We start from the raw sequence: 18478 nt of genomic DNA on the forward strand, positions 1-18478 counted from the left end.
TCTGTAGTTCTTCATTACTTTGTACCATGTCACACACGAAGCCATTTGTCAAAACATAGTAAGTGCTGCTGCACATACACCATGAATGCGCAGCTGTTACACATTGTTCAATAAAAAATAAAATAAAATTTAAACAAACTACAAATAGATTAGCATTTTATATCATTGAAACTGGGCTGGTTTTACAAACTTCATTGTAATGGAAGTGTTCATTATGGTGGTTGCAAAACATGGACCCAAAGTAACAGGCAGCTGAGAGAAAAGGACTCGGAGAATTGTGTAACAACATTTTTCATGGAGATATACCCAGTGGACACACGTACCTGCTGAAAGGCGAAGGCAGTCAGGGAGCATGGCGTCTACCTGGGTATCCAGGGGCTCTGAGCTTGACACCCAGTTACAGCAGTTCTGAGAGTAGAGAGAGAGAGAGAGAAAATAAGCCATTAGTACGGTTAGCAACATGATGACAGTGTGTTTGTTGGTCAAGAGCACCTGGACATTCATCTGCCGATGATCCAGGATTTCAGTGATCACGCCACTGACCTCAGAGACCCCTGCAACCACCATCAACACTGTTAGTGAGACACGGCCACTTTCATTCCGTCTCTCTCGTCATTACTGGCCACAGACGAGAAAGCTTAATTAGAGAAGCTACTTACAAAAAAAAGTGTGTTATAAATTGTAGAATTTAGGTTTCAGAGCAACTGTCAGCCCAAACTGACAAACGGTGATTCAAGTGAACGCCTTCTTCTCAGATAATGCCACCTGCTCCAAAGCTCAATAGCGAAAAATAGAAATGTAAATAAAATAATACAAAATAATAAGCAGAAGCAAATGAGATTCAAGAACCTTTTTTCATATAAAAATTTAAAAAATAAAAACAAAATCACTATCAAATAAATGAGCAAAGAATTTTGCATTTAAAATGGTGTCTTTTAAAAACCTATATTTCTTGTTTAAATATGATATGATTGTATCAGACACTACTGACTTCTGTATTCATGGTTTAGTCCAACATTAATTACTGATTGCACTACGTACAATTTCACAAACCAGGAAATGACACCCAAAAAGAAAACCGAATGACTACGTCGACTAATAGATCCGGACAAGTGTCTTTTAATTGCAACTTCATCATTTACGATTTTTCAAGAGGGAAATCAGTGACACGTCTCAGGGACACACCAAAGCAGCATTGTGTGTTATGGACAATACGGAAAGCCTAGTTGTGTTTAGATGGGATATGGTGCTGAAGAAAAAGAGGCTCCTAAGGAATGCATGGAAAAGAAGGCTCTGGAGATAAGATAAAAAAAAAAAAAGTTCAATAGAAGAGAGAAATGTAAACGAGATTAGCGTGTTGCAGCTGGCGGCCTTGTGAAGCGCTGCTTATCTGAGCTTGTTTACTTTTGCAGACACTGCTCTGTCAGCCATTACAGCTTCCCCCTCCCTGACTGCGCTGCAACCCGGCCTCACTGTGACTCTGATTTACTCTCACTCACTCTCTCTCTCTCTTACACACACACACAGACATACAAGCCCTATCTAACCCAATGACCCCCTAGCCTTTACTCCCAAAACTACCCTCCCGTGACAAAGAAAGAGCAGTCCCATTGCCCTGGACACCCCACAACACACATCCTCTCTCACACTTGCTCACGCACACACCCCTCTGGACATATGACAGAACCTCAGGTCACATCACACCTCAGCCTGTCAACCTCACTCACCCCTTGAGCCCCGTGCCACCCCGGGGTCATCTCACAGCACACACTCCACCCACCCAGGTCCAGTGTCTACCCAGTGTGTGAGATGTATGAGTGTATGTATGAATACAAGGTGATTGCCAGGCAAGATTCTTTTGTTTCTCCGAGGCATATTTTTCTCACCATCCAACAATACACTGAAGTAGCAACGGCATCGTATAGGACAGTATTGAAAAGTTAATCTGAATCGACAATACAAATCTATAGAATGTCATTAGCACTCTGAAGGAAGTGCCTGCTGCAGTTCTGTGTGACATTAACTAGAAAGTATCTGGTGCATGACGGAGGGTCAAACATTAGCTATTGAACCTGCAATCTCTAACAAAGAAAAACTGACAAAACCCAAATGCAAACACCACCACACACAAGTTCGCAACCTTTTACTATTTCATTAGCACTTTCATGAACAAACAAAGTCCTACTTTTGAAAACACTCTGCTTTTAAAAGAAATATCAAAATTTACAGAGCACTGATTTTGTGTTTAGTGGGGTCCTGCCATTAAGCTCATTTTGTTGCAAAGCTGCCTTCTTACTGACCTGATCTAAAGTTAATTAACTATGTTTTTCAGTCCAGTAATGTCCTGTAAACTCGTCCACCTTCACACAGCAGCTATAAACGAATGTAGAGAATGGACAGGTCAATGCTGCTGCATAATTGAATTGAACTTAAATGAAATGTTCATTTCATGAGTCGTACATGCCATATGACACTAATAGTGCAAAAAAAAGCTCCTCAATATTCCTCCCGCCAGAGCTCCACTCCTATTCTTCTCCTGCTCATTCTTCTCCTCTAATCCTGTCAATCGTCTCCATGCCAGGCTTGGGGAGGGGGTGAAGTCGCCTGCCACTGGAATAAACAAGCATGCATTGTGTATTTTTAGAATTCCTGCTGCCCTAGTTGTGCACCATGGAGCCCAGCCACCAAACGCAGTGCTCCTTGACTGCTACATCAAGTGTCTCATTGTATATCCTTAATTCATGCCGTCTGGAAGAAGATGTCAGCTGGGATGGAAGCAAGGGGAGGAATTTCAAAGCCTCGGGTCCAAGCCAGAGAGAGCGACGCTGGTGGGGGGGTGATGGAAGAAGGGGCTTCAATAGATTTGTCAAATCAGGCCTATTGCATTGGGACCAGTTTAAGGCCAGTGGAGAGAGGGCTGAGGCCACTAGGTGAGACTGCAGATGGGGAGATCTGAAAAGATAACAATGCTTTTATGGGGAAGGGACGCATCAGCATACAACTGGTGAGATCACAACAGGCTGTGAATGACAGTCTGGGGGATACAGTCACATAATGACGTCCCACGGAAAGCCCAGGGAGTCCAGAGTTGACTGATTAAACACAGAAGTGTGTCTCTGCTGTAGTGATGCAAGTGTAAAATGTGTGGTTAATTTTACGAGTTGTTTGTAACTCTTCCAGCAAGCACTAATAAATCACTCTCTGATTCACTCTTGAGCAGTGGGCCATACAACCTCAACCTCAACTTCAAACTCATCCCAGACTGGGACCTAACGTCACCTTTTAAACATTTCTGCTGATCTGTCATGAATTTATGCCTGGCATTTTCAGACACTACATGTGTATAATAATACAACTGAAAATACTATTTAATTAAAAAAATAATGAAATTCCTAACCAGGGCCCATGAGCATGACAAAGGTGTTTCATGGGCAATAAAATACCTGTGTGCACACTTCTCCAAACCACTGCTCTAAAGCAAACATCCTCTCATTTCCAACACGTCCGAACATCTTCTTGTACTGAAGCAGGTCGAGATGAAAAACGAGGAACGGCCCCAAATGAGCTATAATGGTCCTGTGCTAGGCCCATCAGCATTAATCAGGGCCAGATGGCGGCGGCATCCCAGGCTCCTGCAGGCCGCGAGACAGGGAGCTGGAGCATGGTGGGACACTAAGCGATCTCCTAATGGCCCAGTTAGAGAAGGTAAACTGCAGACAGGTGTTGGCTCCCACAGAGAGCGCTCGAGCCGACCCACACGCCGCCATTAAGCTCCCTGTGCCTTGCCTCTGATCAAATACTCAATGTAGAGCTGGGGCTACAGCTCGCCTGCTCCTTACCATACTGTTACACATCCTCATGAGTGGTGTTCACATGATGGGCACAATGAGCACCACTGCAGTCAGGACATGAGCTACTTAGATCAGTCTGAAAGGTTGGAGGGTGTGTGTATATATATATATATACTAAATTAACTGGAATAAAATCTTTTTACACTGACTTCCATTGAAAGTTAAGAAAGTTTCTTCCTTCCCCTGTAAAGTTACTATTGTGGAGATACATGTTTTTCTTTGGACATGACATATGAGTGTGTAAACACACACACACACCATGATCAGTGACAAAATTAAAATTACTGACAAGTGAACAATGTCTTGGAATAGCACCCATCAAAGGTTAGGATACAAAAACGTTTGAGGATCTAAGCAAATTTCACAAAGGCCAAATGATGATGGTCATGTTGTTTTGGTGAGAACATTTCCAAAGTGGCAGGCCTTATGGAGTGTTCCTGGCAAGAAGTGAAATGTACCTAGCAAAAGTGTTCCCAAGTAGTAAAGTCTAGCCTGTGTGCTCCAATTTCAAAGAAGAGCTACTTTAGCACAAAATATAAGGAAATAAAAGCAGGCTTTGATAGGTATTTTTTAGAGAACACACAGTGCATCGTAGCCAATGCTGACCCATGTCCATCACAAAACGTGCCTACACAGGGCATGCAAGCTTTAGAACTGGACCAAAGAGCAATGGAAGGAGGTCACCTGGTGTGATGAATGATACTTTCTTTAAAGATATGTGGGCGGCTGGGTGCATGTGCTTACTTGCTTTAACAGCTTTAGATCGCTCGTCTATCAACTGATTCACCATATGTAATGTACAGTATGTTACATGTTTATTCTTACACCAGTGCTTCCCTCTATGCCCACTTCTTTCTTCATGGCATGTCCACAGGGATTTCTGTCTCCTACAGTATATTCCTTTTTCCTATATATCTCGGTTACCCTAGGGATTCCAGTTCTGAGAGCAGCTCTGTTTATGCTTGGTTCTTCAGTACTTGCCCTTCCCCCTCAGCTTCTCGCTCTCTCTCTCTTTCCTTCTCCCATGCTGTGTGACGATACATGGCCTCCATCTGACCCATTATCTCCATATCACCTCTCCCACTGCGGGCTGATCTCCAAATCCCTCCACCTCTCTGCTCCTATCCCTCTATCCCCCAGGAGGAGAGGGGGAATAACTACCCTTGCATAAGGAAAGGAGGGCCTCGGGACAGGTTAGTGAAGAGGAGGAAGGCTGTAAAGGCAGCCCCAGTGCTCCAGTGCCCCACCTGGAGTGCAGCGTAACCTCCATAGACACCTGCTGACTGCCGCAGGCAGAGAAACAGCTATGGATGGAGAAGAGCCATGGCACTGATTAAAGGCGGACCTGACCTCATCTCATCATGCAAAGGCCTACGATCAGAGGATTCATCTAATGAAAGATCAACACAAAAGCACAACATGGTTCTTTAAAAGATGCATATCCTACATTTATGTTTTTTTTTTTCATTTTCCAACTATATCATCTGTTTGGTTTAACATATAAAAATGCAATTCTTTTTTCCAGTGGTCTTTTCCAATCTCTTTATCTCTCAGAAATTATCCGCTGTAATTGTTACTATGCCTTTACTGATGGTGCATGTAAATGACCTATATACTGGCTGCCCTGAATAGGCTGATATGAGTTAATATGTGGCTATTTGTGACATCAAAAACAAAAAAAAAAAAAAACATTTTTTTTTTAGTTTATATGATTCACCAAACGCTATATAAATTAATTTAAAAAAATGAGTTAAACCTTTCACAGTAAACCTCTATTGTTATGGTACTACAAGCTGTAGGCTTTGCAATTTTGTCATTGAACAACAAATATAAATACGTTATGTTCAATGCACCCATGAAAAAACAACAAAAAATATCAGCACTGGCCACAGGAAATTGTAAGTATGACAGGCTAAAGGAAAAAGTGCAAGAGATGTTCCAATATTCTTTCATGGGACTGGATGCATTATTCGGGGAAATGATCACTAATAGAAATCACTTAATATTCTAATTACACCACAATTTCTCAATTGAGTCAGAAATGGAAATTATAGCAAGACTAGAAACATTACATAACCTTGAAACACTGCTGCCTCCCATGGCCTGGGGACAAGGAAGAATGAAAGAAAAAAAGAAAGAAGAAGAGAGAAAATTTGATGAAATAAGAGAAAGCACATTGTTAAAGAATGCAAACATTGTTAAAGAATTTGCTAGAAATGGAGTGTGTGTGTGTGTGTGTGTGTTTTTGGCATTTGCATCTCTCTATGGAAGACCTGGCTGGGGATCTGCCTGCTCCAATTTATGTGCATACTGAGGGCTCCCAGGTGTTGTCTTTGAACCTCAGGTCAAAAACTAAAAAAAGCTAGTACACTAACAGTGCGGGTGCAGGCCTCTGGCTTTGATTTCTCATTTGACATCTGCCCAAAGAAACAAACAAGAGTGTGGCATTAAAAAAAACAATTGGCTTCTCGTCTCTCTGTTGCAGAAGGGTATCAACATAGAATCAAATGCCACACAGACGCAGGTGATGGTTTCTCACGGGGGGTCAGTGGGATGCTTTGTGGATGCTGAGGAGAGGGAGTTTAAGGGAGACTGCGAACACAATACCTCTTTGAGCCAATCTTGGACGGACCTGCCAGCTTCCTGGTGCCATACGTTGTGGACAGAATCTGTCATGGCTACGGCAGTAACACGAGGCTTCACTTCATCCTCCCTCTGGATCATCTGTGTGAGAGAGAGAGGGTGAAAAAGAGAAACAAGAGTTGATAATTATCATTATTATTAAAATGATTCATCATTATTTCCAAAAATCATGGACATGATGAAATCAAAATGGATTGAAATATAATTATTGAAGACCCCTTATCCTGGAATTAGTCAAAAAACATTGAATAAATCACTGCATGATCAATGTCTTAAGTTTTCTTTTTGATTTTAAAATGTGGCCTAATAGAGATGTATGTAATTCAATCATGCGTCGTGGTCATGCTTAATCATTTACATTAATTTCCAGCAACATTAACCATGTATGTCCACAGCAAAGCTAAAGAGCACACTTCAGCCATGTCTTAACAGGTGGACTATATTTGATCTAAGGAAAGCTGTTTGCTCTGTGGCTAATGGTGTAAAGCTGTGCTTGTTTAGAAACTCTGGATAGTAGTGTTCTATAATACAAACTAACACATGGTATAACATGGTTAATAAATGTACTTTTCACACACAATATTCCTCTGTGCTCAGCCCAGTGGAGTTAGCCTGAAGTGCTAACTGCTGGCCATAAGATAAAAGAGCTGGAGAAGGAGACAGGTCTGACAACAATAGGTTAACAATCACTTCACTTGATACATTTTATAGGGGCTACAGCTGGGCTGGGTGCTACATCAAAGTGTCTGTGGCCATTTGAATACAGTGCGTTCCCCAAGCTCAGTTAAATTAAAGGAGGTGTAGAGAGATAAATGGAATCTATTAAGGCACTAAGGACTAATATATCACTCTGTTGATAAGGTACTCTCAGGAGCATCCTCATAAAGAAAAGGGGAGGAAGCAGGTAACACACACACACAGTTACAGACGTGCACGCACGGCTGGAATACCTCCCTCAGTCTCAACAGTGCCCGGGGGAGCAGCAAACTCAAGCTTTTAAAACTCTTCGAAGTGTCACTCAAGCCAGAGCATAATGCCGCTTACATGTAACTGAGCCCAGAGATGGTCTAGACACCAAAGTCTCAGACGAAAACTATAAAATAACCCACCCAGCGAAGACAACTCGCACCATCACCGACACGGAGGAAAAAAAAACAATAAAAAACCTACAAAGGCCAATATAAATTTTCCAAGATTTTTATGGCAATAGTGTAACACAAATGGTATGTAAAATCATAAATATGCTCATGTCATGACAAACAGCCTGGGATCATGTAAACAAAACCTCAGAGTAAACATGGCAGTTGGTTAAGAGAGAAGAAACCGCAGAGGAAATCTGCTGTCTGTTTCCCATTGGGAACACAGCCACATGTGCATCAGACTTGTGTGTCTGATTGATGTCCTTCAGCAACTGCCAGAGTGCTCGGAGCACACACACGTGCATTCAGTAACTTCAACACCAACATAAACACAGCACACACAGCCTCTTACCACTGAGTGTCTACTTTTGGAGAGTCAATCTATGCCGTAAACAAATGCGAAACAAACTACTACTGAAATAAATAAATGAAAAGGAGTTAAAGAGAATGTACAGGCAAGTTGGCAAATGGGTTAATGACTGAATAAACACATACACGAATGAATGCTTGGGTGGCTGGAGAGTTCATACACTTTCTAATCAATGAACATTTCTGTGGCATAAAATGCAATTTCCACTGTATAATACACGTTAACTTAGAAGGAAGATGGAAGGAAAAACATGCTTCCATAGAGTTTGCAGTGTTCAGCTATCAAATGCTCCCCTCGTATTCAAATTTTAAGTTTGATTTAAAAACATTTAATTTTTTTATGTCGGCTTTATCCAGTTTCAGCTAATTACATTCATAGTTCACACTGAATGATCACTGGATTAGGAACACCTACCTTGTGTCTAGTCATTGACCGTTATATCAGCTGCACTGACTATACAGGAAAACATTGTAGTTCTACAATAACATATGGTAGTCCACCTGGTTCTCTGCACAATTTCAGGACCCCCACGGGACCCCCAGTGAACTGGTATGAGTGGATCAGACACAGCAGTGCTGCTTGAGTTTTTAAACATGGTGTCCACTCTACTAGACACACCTTCCTCAAAATTGCTGCACAGTGTGTGTTGGTCATCGTCTAGTCTGTCATCAATGGACACAGGAAACTGTCGGCTGGAAATTTTTGGTAGGTGGACTATTCTCAGTAAACCACTGACATTGAGAGCTTTAAAACTCTAGAAGCCTTGCTGTGTCTGATCCATTTGTACCAGCACAACACACACTAACACATCACCACCACGACATCATACCAGTGAATTATCCACCAATCAAATCATACCTGCTCTATGGTGGTCCTTCGAGAGTCCTGGTTATTAAAGAACAGGGTGAAACATGGATGAGAATGTATGCAGAGAAACAGAGGGCGACAGCCTCTAACTTTAGAACTACAATGTATTCGGGTATGGTCAGCGGAGCTGATAAAAGTTAGGTGCAGGTGCTAATCCAGCGATTGCTCAGTGTATAAATGCAGTTACAACAACAGTTAAACTAGTGTGTTTTACCCATGTTGTATAGCTATATTATTAAAGAAAACACATCATTGTGATGAGACGAGTGTCAACTGATACTGAACACATGGCCTTGATAGGGGAGAGCAGTATCAGCAGTAAATACAAAAATGAAGCACAAAAAAAATGAAGGCAATAAAGTGCATCTACCAAGAAAATTACAAATGATTTGTTGACTTCTGGACTCAGACCCCACTAAATTCCAAGATTCCTACAGCGTTTCAGAGCCTCTGTAAATCACGTGGAAGAGAACTTGAAAAGACTGATGTTAGAATACATGTTGATAAATGTTGAATGAATGAATACTTGAAGGAATCGTCTTGTTTCCCACACGCAGAGCCAGTCTCTCTCGGCCTAACAGGATTAGCGTTCAGCAGTGAGCAGGCTTGTGTGGAGTGGCTGAGAAAAGGCGCTGGGCAGCTGCTGCTCATCCATCTCCAGCCCAGAAAGCACAGCAATGCAAACACGTGCAAATACTTGTTGCATACTGAAAAACCAACAGAGACAGATGTTGAAACATTTGCTCTCTTGCTCCTATCCTTCTCTCTTCTGCACTTGAGCATCTGGTCTGAGGAGAGGAGAGGGGAAAGAGTGGCCTAAAGAGGCATAAGCCATGGCAGAGGTAGTGCGATACTTCAACAGTGAGTGTAACCTAAATAGTCAGACTAAGTAGACCAGGATGCTGTTAGACCTTTTCTCCTCCAACTGCCAAAAGAGAAGTATGAACTAACTAAACTCTATTTATTTGTGAGATTTATTTACACATTTCATTTGCTTCATTTTGATTTCAATTGCAGTCGATGTAAACTTAGTGACCAATCACTGTGGCTCAGTTTTGGGCATTGCAAATACTAATATAACGGACTGGCTGTGTCCCTGCAACTTGAACTAACTTCAATGGATGTGGTTATAGCATCTGTCCATATTCATCCCACAAAACTCCTATTATTTAACTACTCTTGTAGCTTTACACAATAACAGACTGATGTGATATATGTCATATAATCAACATGGTTGAAAATGATGCCTTCCTGGTTTATACCTTATATATTGTCATATATCGCCCTTTTCCACTGCATGGTATCTACACTACTATACTTGGCTGTATTGCTTTTCCATTAGGTTAATTTTTAGTACCTGCCTGCTTGAGTTTCCAAGTGAGCTAAGTAGAGTGGTAAAACAAGAAACGAAAAAAAAAACTACAGTCCCAAAACATAACAACACATGAATACACAATGAGCAAACCATGCTAAATATTAGGTTTCCAAAAGCCACAAGCTACATTTTGGTTCTGCTCAGTAAAGCTGTGTTTCAGGCTTCTACAGTTTCCAATTAGATTGCAAGGTATTTCTGATATCTCAGTGTTTAGTTAAACTTCCCTTATGTCATACCTTGACATGAAAGACTGGATTTGTGGCTGCGGCCCAGATTCGTCACTGAAGTGTAGTACTTCTAGAGAATACGAACAATGCATTTTACCAAGCCTGTCAGCTCAAATGCCAACAACCCCCCACACTCCACATCCTTGCTGTCTCTTTCTCTCTGTCTTTTTCTGTCTGACCTCCTTAATGACCTCTACCATAAAATAAGCATTTAGTATTTGAAGCTGCCTCACATTATGTAGCAAGCTAATTGCTTGACTTTCAGCATTCTACATCGCATTTCTCCTGACGAAGATGCCATCTATTTTATTTTTCCTTAGCATACCTGACAGTACACAGTGTGAAGCGCATGCATAAGCACACGCTCACACACACATGGAAAACACAGACGAGTTCAACAGTAAGATGGAAAGAGCGAGGAGATGTCTTTCTTGTGTGGAGATAAATACTGTGCCATTTCAGCCTTGGCAGCAACAAAGGCAAAGGCTCTCCACAAGGCTTACATCTAAACACACAGGCAATAAGACAATTATTTAGGGCTTTGATAATTACGTGTCAAAGGCAGCGCAAGTCACCAGATAATTAGGTGAGAACTGAATGGTAATCCACAATGGTGTCCCTGGGGGCAGGGGGAAAAAGAAAAGAAAAAAAACCCTCAAGACATCTCTGAACGCAGGCAGAATAAAGTAGCAAATAAATAAATAAATAAACAAATAAATAATGCAGGCTTTTAAAGGCAGATTGCTAAGCAGCAGAAAGCGCCACAAAATAAGCCACAACATGAAGATACAGGGCGCGCACACACACACACACACACACATCCAGATGCAGGCTGATTCAGGAAGCCATGCTGTTAGCATCGTTGCTGAGCGCAGCCTAATGCACCCAAACTGCTGCCATAATCCGGGCGACCCACTGTGTGGTAAAATGAAGCTTAAATATTTGATTGATTAACTGTCCAATTATGGCCAGCGAGTGCAGCAACCACCGCATATGCTCCCACAGACACGCAGAGGAGTTTTTGTGTGGTTCCATTTAAAGCTTGTGGTGCTGGTTTCCAACAAATGTCTGGGCAAAAACAGTCATTTTCCACTTCCACCTCACCTACTACAGAAAAAACAGAAAAATGTCTATCAATAAAACATTAGAAAAGCCAAGAAAGTCCAGCAAAAGCAAGCCCAAATCTTCAAGCCTTTTATTTATGTGACTAAACTTGTTGGAGACACATTTGTTTCGTATGGATAACCTAACACTAAACATTGACATTAAGGGTTATAGTTTCCCATACAGGGATAAGCCTTGTCCTTGATATCATTTACACCCAATCAACATTTAGAATGCTGTGTTGTTCAGGTCTGAACTTAATCTCTGACTTGGAACTGACACCAAAGCTGAACATTTATCCCATTTAACGTTTTGAATGCATTTCAACCTGGAATATGCAGCTAGTGTCATCATTTGAGGAAAGGTGTTATGGAAGATAAAATGTAGTTGGTCAGTTGTGTCTGACCAGTTATTTCACTCTACACTTCTTCAGGGCAACTTTCCACAGTAGCTGCAGCTAATCTTATAACTTAAGAGCTGTGACATACCTAAACGCTGCTAATTACCTGGCCATATGCAGCAATATGGATTAACGCGATTTGATCTAACGTAGCCCCACACTTAGCTATGACATTAAGGGATTTTATGCTCAACATCATGCCTTTAGTTACGCCACACTAAACTTTGCACTGACACCTCTAAGCCCACCCGACCTATGGACCTGCTGCTAGTGGAAAGTTGAGGCCTGGGACCTTTCACTAGCTCAAGAGGGCACAGGGCAGCCCTCAGCTCTGGCCTATGGCCCTCAGCCTGGGCTGGAAAAACAGCAGCAGCTGCCCCAGAGGGGCTGCAACACCCTCAACAGGAAGAGACAACACTAGCGCTTTCCCCTGCTTTGAAGCCTAGGGCCTCAAGGCCCGGCCATTCTTTGTCTTTAAGGCAGGAAGGAAAGCCTAAGCACCAGGATGCTATGAGGCCCCAGGGAGCCGCTGTGCGAGTGAGAGTGTGTTTGATTGTGTTTATGCGTGTGTGAGCATGGGGTGATACTGCTAACCTGTATCTGTCCATACTGTAAGTGTAATATAATGTAACTGCGAGGCTAAGGTCACATGCATTTGGAAGCACCGCTGTGGTATTTACTGGAGAGAGACAGCCAGGTTTTGATTAATGAACATCAGGGAGAGCAGAGCCTTAGCAATAACTTCCTTCTCCACTTCCTGATGCTGAATGGGCCGCCACGTGCAAGCGGGACGCCAGCATCCAGCATGTGCGCGTGTGTATGTGTGTACGGCGCTCTGTGTGTGTGTGTGGCAGGTGGGTGTGGGTGGACGGACATGAGAAGGATATCAGTGAACCCCAGTGAGTGGCAGGCTGGGGACAAGGCATGAGCGCGACACACACACACATACCAACACACACACACGTCAGCAAGGGCGGCCGAGGAAAGGGAAGCCGGGTAAATATTTACTGACACAGCACAAGTGGCGAGCGCTCGACACCTACTGGAAACAAAAGCAGGAGGAGAAGGAGCAGCGTGCCAGGAAAGAGCCCCAAACTAGAGGAAAGAGGGATGCACGCGGTGGATGGCTGATCGAAAGGGAGGGGTGTCAATCAAAGGCCAAACGCAGGTTACGCAAAAAATAAATAAATAAATAAATAAATAAAAAATAATAAAAAAAAAACCCTTGCAAGTCCAAAGTTAATAAAAGAAAATAAATTCATACAAACATGATTTTAATGTACCTTTACTTGAAATTAGGGATGCATAACCAAACAGGAACTGTATCCATGTTGGCAGATAACTGCTTGAAACCAGTGGCATGTGGCCAATTTGTTTAGATTAGTTCCATAAAATACTTTTCCTAGAATGAGAAAACCTTTAAAAGCAGGTCTAGGCTACTACGCTAAAAACATCTGCATTTTACACCATGTCCCCAAAAGTAAGGAAACACTCACATAAAAGATGGTGATACAATTTTAGAAACAAGCTGTGGGCAATGGGAAACAAAGGCTTAACAGGCTCTGCCCTTCCCTTACATCGTGTCTAAAACTGGATCACCATTTATATATTTGGGTGTCTCCTTACTTTTGGAACATCCTGTATTTTAATCAATTTATATCTTTGTCTTATGTAAAAATGCTTTAATGAGGAATACTCCACTGGCCGAAGTGTCAAAATTGTATTTTCTCTCCAGCAATAACAAGGATAAGTATTTTTATTAACACAGATGAAAAGAACAGATAAGAACAAAAGATAACAGTAGAAGAAAAAATTAAACAAGATAAATATCTGTAGAAAGAGTGTACAAATAAATAAGACCTTTTTCATGTTTATCAGAATTAGAGAACGGGTTTATTATCAACAAAGACTGTAAAATTCTTGCCTTTTATTACACGTTTTTATTGTTGTGTTGTTTGTTTTAAAATACACCTTTTATTACTTACTAGCAAATTGACTTTTATTTATTTATTTTTTAATATTATTGTTTTTTTTATTTATTTTTTGTAATAAAAGTTTGGCCAGAAACCTGTAATTCTAAAAAGCAAATCCAGCAGATGTTATTTAACTTTGCAAGTGTTCTGAGAGTATACAACTATGAAGCGTTCATAATTCCAACACAGAGATTAAGGTACACCAGGCAGGGCTTTCACTGTGTGTGGATCAGAGTTAAGGAGGCCCTAAGCAGCTGGGACTGGCACATGGGCAGGGAGGCCCCGATCTGAAGGATAAAGGCCTGCTGCTGGGGCCTTTCACTTTGGACCCTTCATCTATTGATCCTGTGGAGCCTCCGCCCATGGAGGGAGAGAGAGAGATGTCTACTTGCTGTACACAGTGTGTGTGGTCAGTCTTCACGCATTGTACACGTTCAATGCTGGAATAATATGGAGTACTGGAATAAAAATACAGATTCAAACTCTACAGGTACAGTGCATTTCTTCAGTGTATCACTACACCAACCATTTCTCTACCCCAACTGATAAAAAAAATAAAATCTATTAATGTACAATTAATAAAGTATAAAGTATAAATAAATGATAAGGTTATTTAAAAATGGAAGCAAATTAAGAGAAATGAAACTTTAATCAGGCCTTTAACTGAGAAGACAACACTTAACTAATTGCACAGCAGGTATCTGAGTGAACGCAAACACGCACACAGAAACTGAACTTAATTACATATTAGAAGGTTAATGTGTACATTGCATGTTTCTTCTTCAAGAGACTGATCACGTAAGAAACGCTACGTTCAATTAGAATCCTAAAACGTCTTGTTCCTTTGCCGTAACGTTGTGTGGGTGTACATTTCCAAAGTGAAGTGATGCTTCTCGACACACCTTAATGTTTACGAACAGTCCACAGCAATTAAAGAATGACACCTAACGTTAATTTGCAGTTAGGACTGTAATCTGCTCGCAAAGTGAAAACTCAGGCTGGCTGATAATTAAAGTGTGCATTAATTAGGGTTTTTACTAAAGAAACGTACAAGGTGTGAGGATGCCAATGTCTTTATCACCTCCTAAAAGTGAGGAGCGGGCTGCTTCGGTCAGCGCTCAGCTCCACAGCTACTCTGACGCGGCTGATTCCAGGAAGAACGTGTCCTGTCCGTGTCTCTCCCTCAGCCTTTCGGGCTGTGGCGTAAAAAATAGAAAAGCTAACCTCAATATTTTTATCCTTTCGCCGTGATGGGACTTGCTGGCCCATTAAACTCCCCTCTCCCCTGTGTCGTCCTGCACATTTCCTCCACGAAAACTCTCGTATAATTAAACTTTCTTAATGATTTATAAGCTATAATAATAGCGGCTAGTATTTCAGAGCAGGTTAAACTGACACCCTTTAAGTGCACGCGTGGGGCTGACCCTGTTTTAACAGAGTTTTGGATCATTGATTCATGCAGGGAGGGGGCAAAAGTGGCAGAGAGAGAGAGAGAGAGAGAGAAAGGGATGAAGCAAAGAGGGAGATGCAGGGCTGTCATAACTCAGACACTGGCTGACACACACAGGCTGGGTCCAGTCTGGGTTGGGGAAGGGGAGAGGGAGGGGGAGAGGGAGGGTAAAGCTTTGGCTGAGCCGGGGGTCAGGCCGCCCGAAGTGTTTACAGCAAAGCTCCACTCACAGACAAACTAGCCCAGCAGAGTGCCCGTCTGACAGAAATATAGCTGCGCTGAGTACACATTACCATTAACACCAGATATTTAGGAGGAGCCGTGCGTACACATGACTTAAGCTCTAATGCCACAGCCTTTTTAGGGAGCAAATATCAATAAAGCATGTTTACATGGTACTCACCAAGTCAAACTGAGATATTAAATGATACACGTACAATGCAACAAGCTTAAGGAGAAGGATATTTAGATGTGAACGCAATGTGTAGATGTCAGGCAGACATAACAACGTGGCTTTACAACTACCAACCAGTCTCACAAGGGAAGAAAGTCTAAATAGAAAAAGGGGAAGCTGTAACTAGTGAATCTCTTAAAGATAAGTTCACAAAAACAATAATTAATTACGGCAAGTTAAAAACTAAAAGGAAAACCAATAAAACCAGATGGAGATATGTGCCTCTGTTTAGCGTCCCTGGTCAAATTACATAATTTTATTTTTTTAAATAAGTATGGATCCTTTACAAAGAATTTATATTTAAACACAATTATACACACTTTTTTTATATGTAGATTTGAACATATTGATTGGGTGAATAATTAAAACTGTACCAAAGTTGTGGAACATTTAATACTTTTCCCAATATGTTTAACTCAAACAAACAAACACACTGTGAAGTAAAATGTGAAGGAAGATTTACATATTTATCTATGCTCCATATACAAGCTTATCATCACTTAGTCAACTAGTCAACATGCCAAACATTTTATAAACACACACACACACACACACATATATATATATATATATATATTTTTTTTTTATGAGAATGTGTGTGAGAGAACATAAATTATAAGAGAAATACAAATTATTATTAATGCTAATAGAGCTACTGAGAGGTCGTCAGATATTTAGATGCTTCATTAAAATGAAACAATCTGAAAAGTGAGAAAGAGATGAAAAATAAATAAATAAATAAATAAATAAATAAATAAAACAGGAAATTCAACAGAATCAACTTAATTTGCTAATGGCGCAGAAAGGCATAAAACAAAAGAGATATTTTAAATATATATATATATATATATATATATATATATATATATATATATATATATATATATATATATTTAATAATATATCTCTAACAACTTTAAGATAAGATCATAATAGAAATAGTTTAAATATTATTATTATAATTTTTTACAAGATGTAGGACAGTTTGGGGCTTAAGAATTACAAGCCCATGTGGACATTTGGGGTAATAGAAATAAAAGCATGAGAGCTTGCATTTTACAGACAGGAATGAGACGATAAAAAAAACAAAACAATGTAAAATAATAATAATAAGTTAAGAAAGACATATGATTTAGAGTTAAAATCATCCAGCCAAGGATAAAAAGAGACAATGCAAAAAACATTGTATATTAATTAATACAAACACAGCATGACAGAAATATGATTTCATATGAGATACTAAATAATATACAAATTTAAATGAGTTAGGAATAAATAAGTCAGATTATAGATGTGTGAAATGTGTAGATGTTCCCGTCTAACTATAAAAGACTCTACAGAGAGAAGCAGAACAAACAAAATGAGAGAAAGAAGTGTAAAAAAAAAAAGTGAAGAAGGAAAAGCTTCATTTGCTGCAAGAGTACAGCTAAGGTCGAGATGATAAAAGAAAAGAGAAAAGAAAAGAAAAAGCCTCCCTTAAGCCTTGAGGGAGTTTCCTTGCTTGGCCTGGAGTGCACGGGCAGGTCAGGTGTGTGAATCTGTGGGTGTGCTCGTTTGAGAGGGGGGTAGCTGAATACATGTGACTATTGTCTGTGTGTGATCATGAATGTGTGGGTGTATGCGAAAGGTGCTTTTGATGGAGAGAGCGAGTGAGAGTGTGTGTGTGTGCGTGTGTTTTCATTCGGACTCCAGCGTCAGGTCAGCCCTCCCTTTTCCTCCTCAGCCAGAGTAGCTGCAGGGCTTTTTCCTCAGATGAGTTCTTGGAGCAGACGTTTTGTTTAAACTTTTCGTGGCACTCTCATGGCCGTAATTTTGGAGTTGCAACTTCAACTCAGGCGAGAGAGAGAGAGAGAAAAAACAGGCAAAAAAAGGTAGGACCAATGGCTAATGAACGTGACAAAAACCTCACTCGCCTATCAGCTATCTGTCTCTAATGCTCCGTCTCTGCAGCCAGAGGGGAAAGAACTCCTGAGCCCCCCAAAAATGAGCCTCTGATACCCCTTTTCTCAAAGGCAGCCGGGCACGAGTCTGCCGAAATTAATGGAAATATATAACAATCTGAAATTAACTTCTTATAGCCACCAGCTACATTTTAACCAGGAGCTGAGGAGGAGAGGGGGAGAGTGTGAAGGAAGGCAAAGGAAAAGAGAGAAAAACCCATTATGTCTGCGCACACACACACACACACACACTGGTGAAAAAAAGGGCAGAAAGCTGTCTTAAAGAAACATATTCCAACAATGCAACCTCAAAACTACCTTGTATTTCCACTTCAATTTTTGCTTTTTTTAAACATTTTTAAAATACAATATGCCCTTTAAACTGTGGGCTTTAAATGATGTTCAAATAATAATTCATAAACTACTCAAACTTAAAAGCTCCATACATTGACATACAATAAAAACTCCTCTTCAAAAGTTAAAGTTAAAGAGAAACTTTACTAATAATTGTGAAGAATTAAAGTGAAAATATGTGAGCATCAAAAGTTGGGAACACATTCAAAAATTCAACTAAACAGTAAACAGTAAGATGTTCAACCAATAAATTCACTTTCTTTTGTTTGGTTGTGTGTGAGGCGATTCGTAAGGGGGGGGGGGGGGGGCTACCACACACAAAGACGAATTA

At 40.7% G+C, this 18478-nt stretch overlaps 1 protein-coding gene across 3 annotated transcripts in view; it reads right to left on the reverse strand.

Moving 5' to 3' along the window:
• LOC136677543 (cotranscriptional regulator ARB2A homolog) overlaps positions 1-18478 on the reverse strand; it is a 172399-nt gene that overhangs the window by 47627 nt on the left and 106294 nt on the right. For all 3 annotated transcript variants that reach the window (XM_066655124.1, XM_066655123.1, XM_066655122.1), the window contains exons 9-10: positions 6459-6575; positions 324-408 (exon numbers count right to left, since the gene is read on the reverse strand). In XM_066655124.1, coding sequence (XP_066511221.1) covers positions 324-408; positions 6459-6575 — 202 coding nt within the window. The remainder of the gene's footprint in view (positions 1-323; positions 409-6458; positions 6576-18478) is intronic.

The sequence above is a fragment of the Hoplias malabaricus genome, chromosome X2 (assembly GCF_029633855.1).
Source record: "Hoplias malabaricus isolate fHopMal1 chromosome X2, fHopMal1.hap1, whole genome shotgun sequence".
Taxonomy (NCBI): Eukaryota; Metazoa; Chordata; class Actinopteri; order Characiformes; family Erythrinidae; genus Hoplias; species Hoplias malabaricus.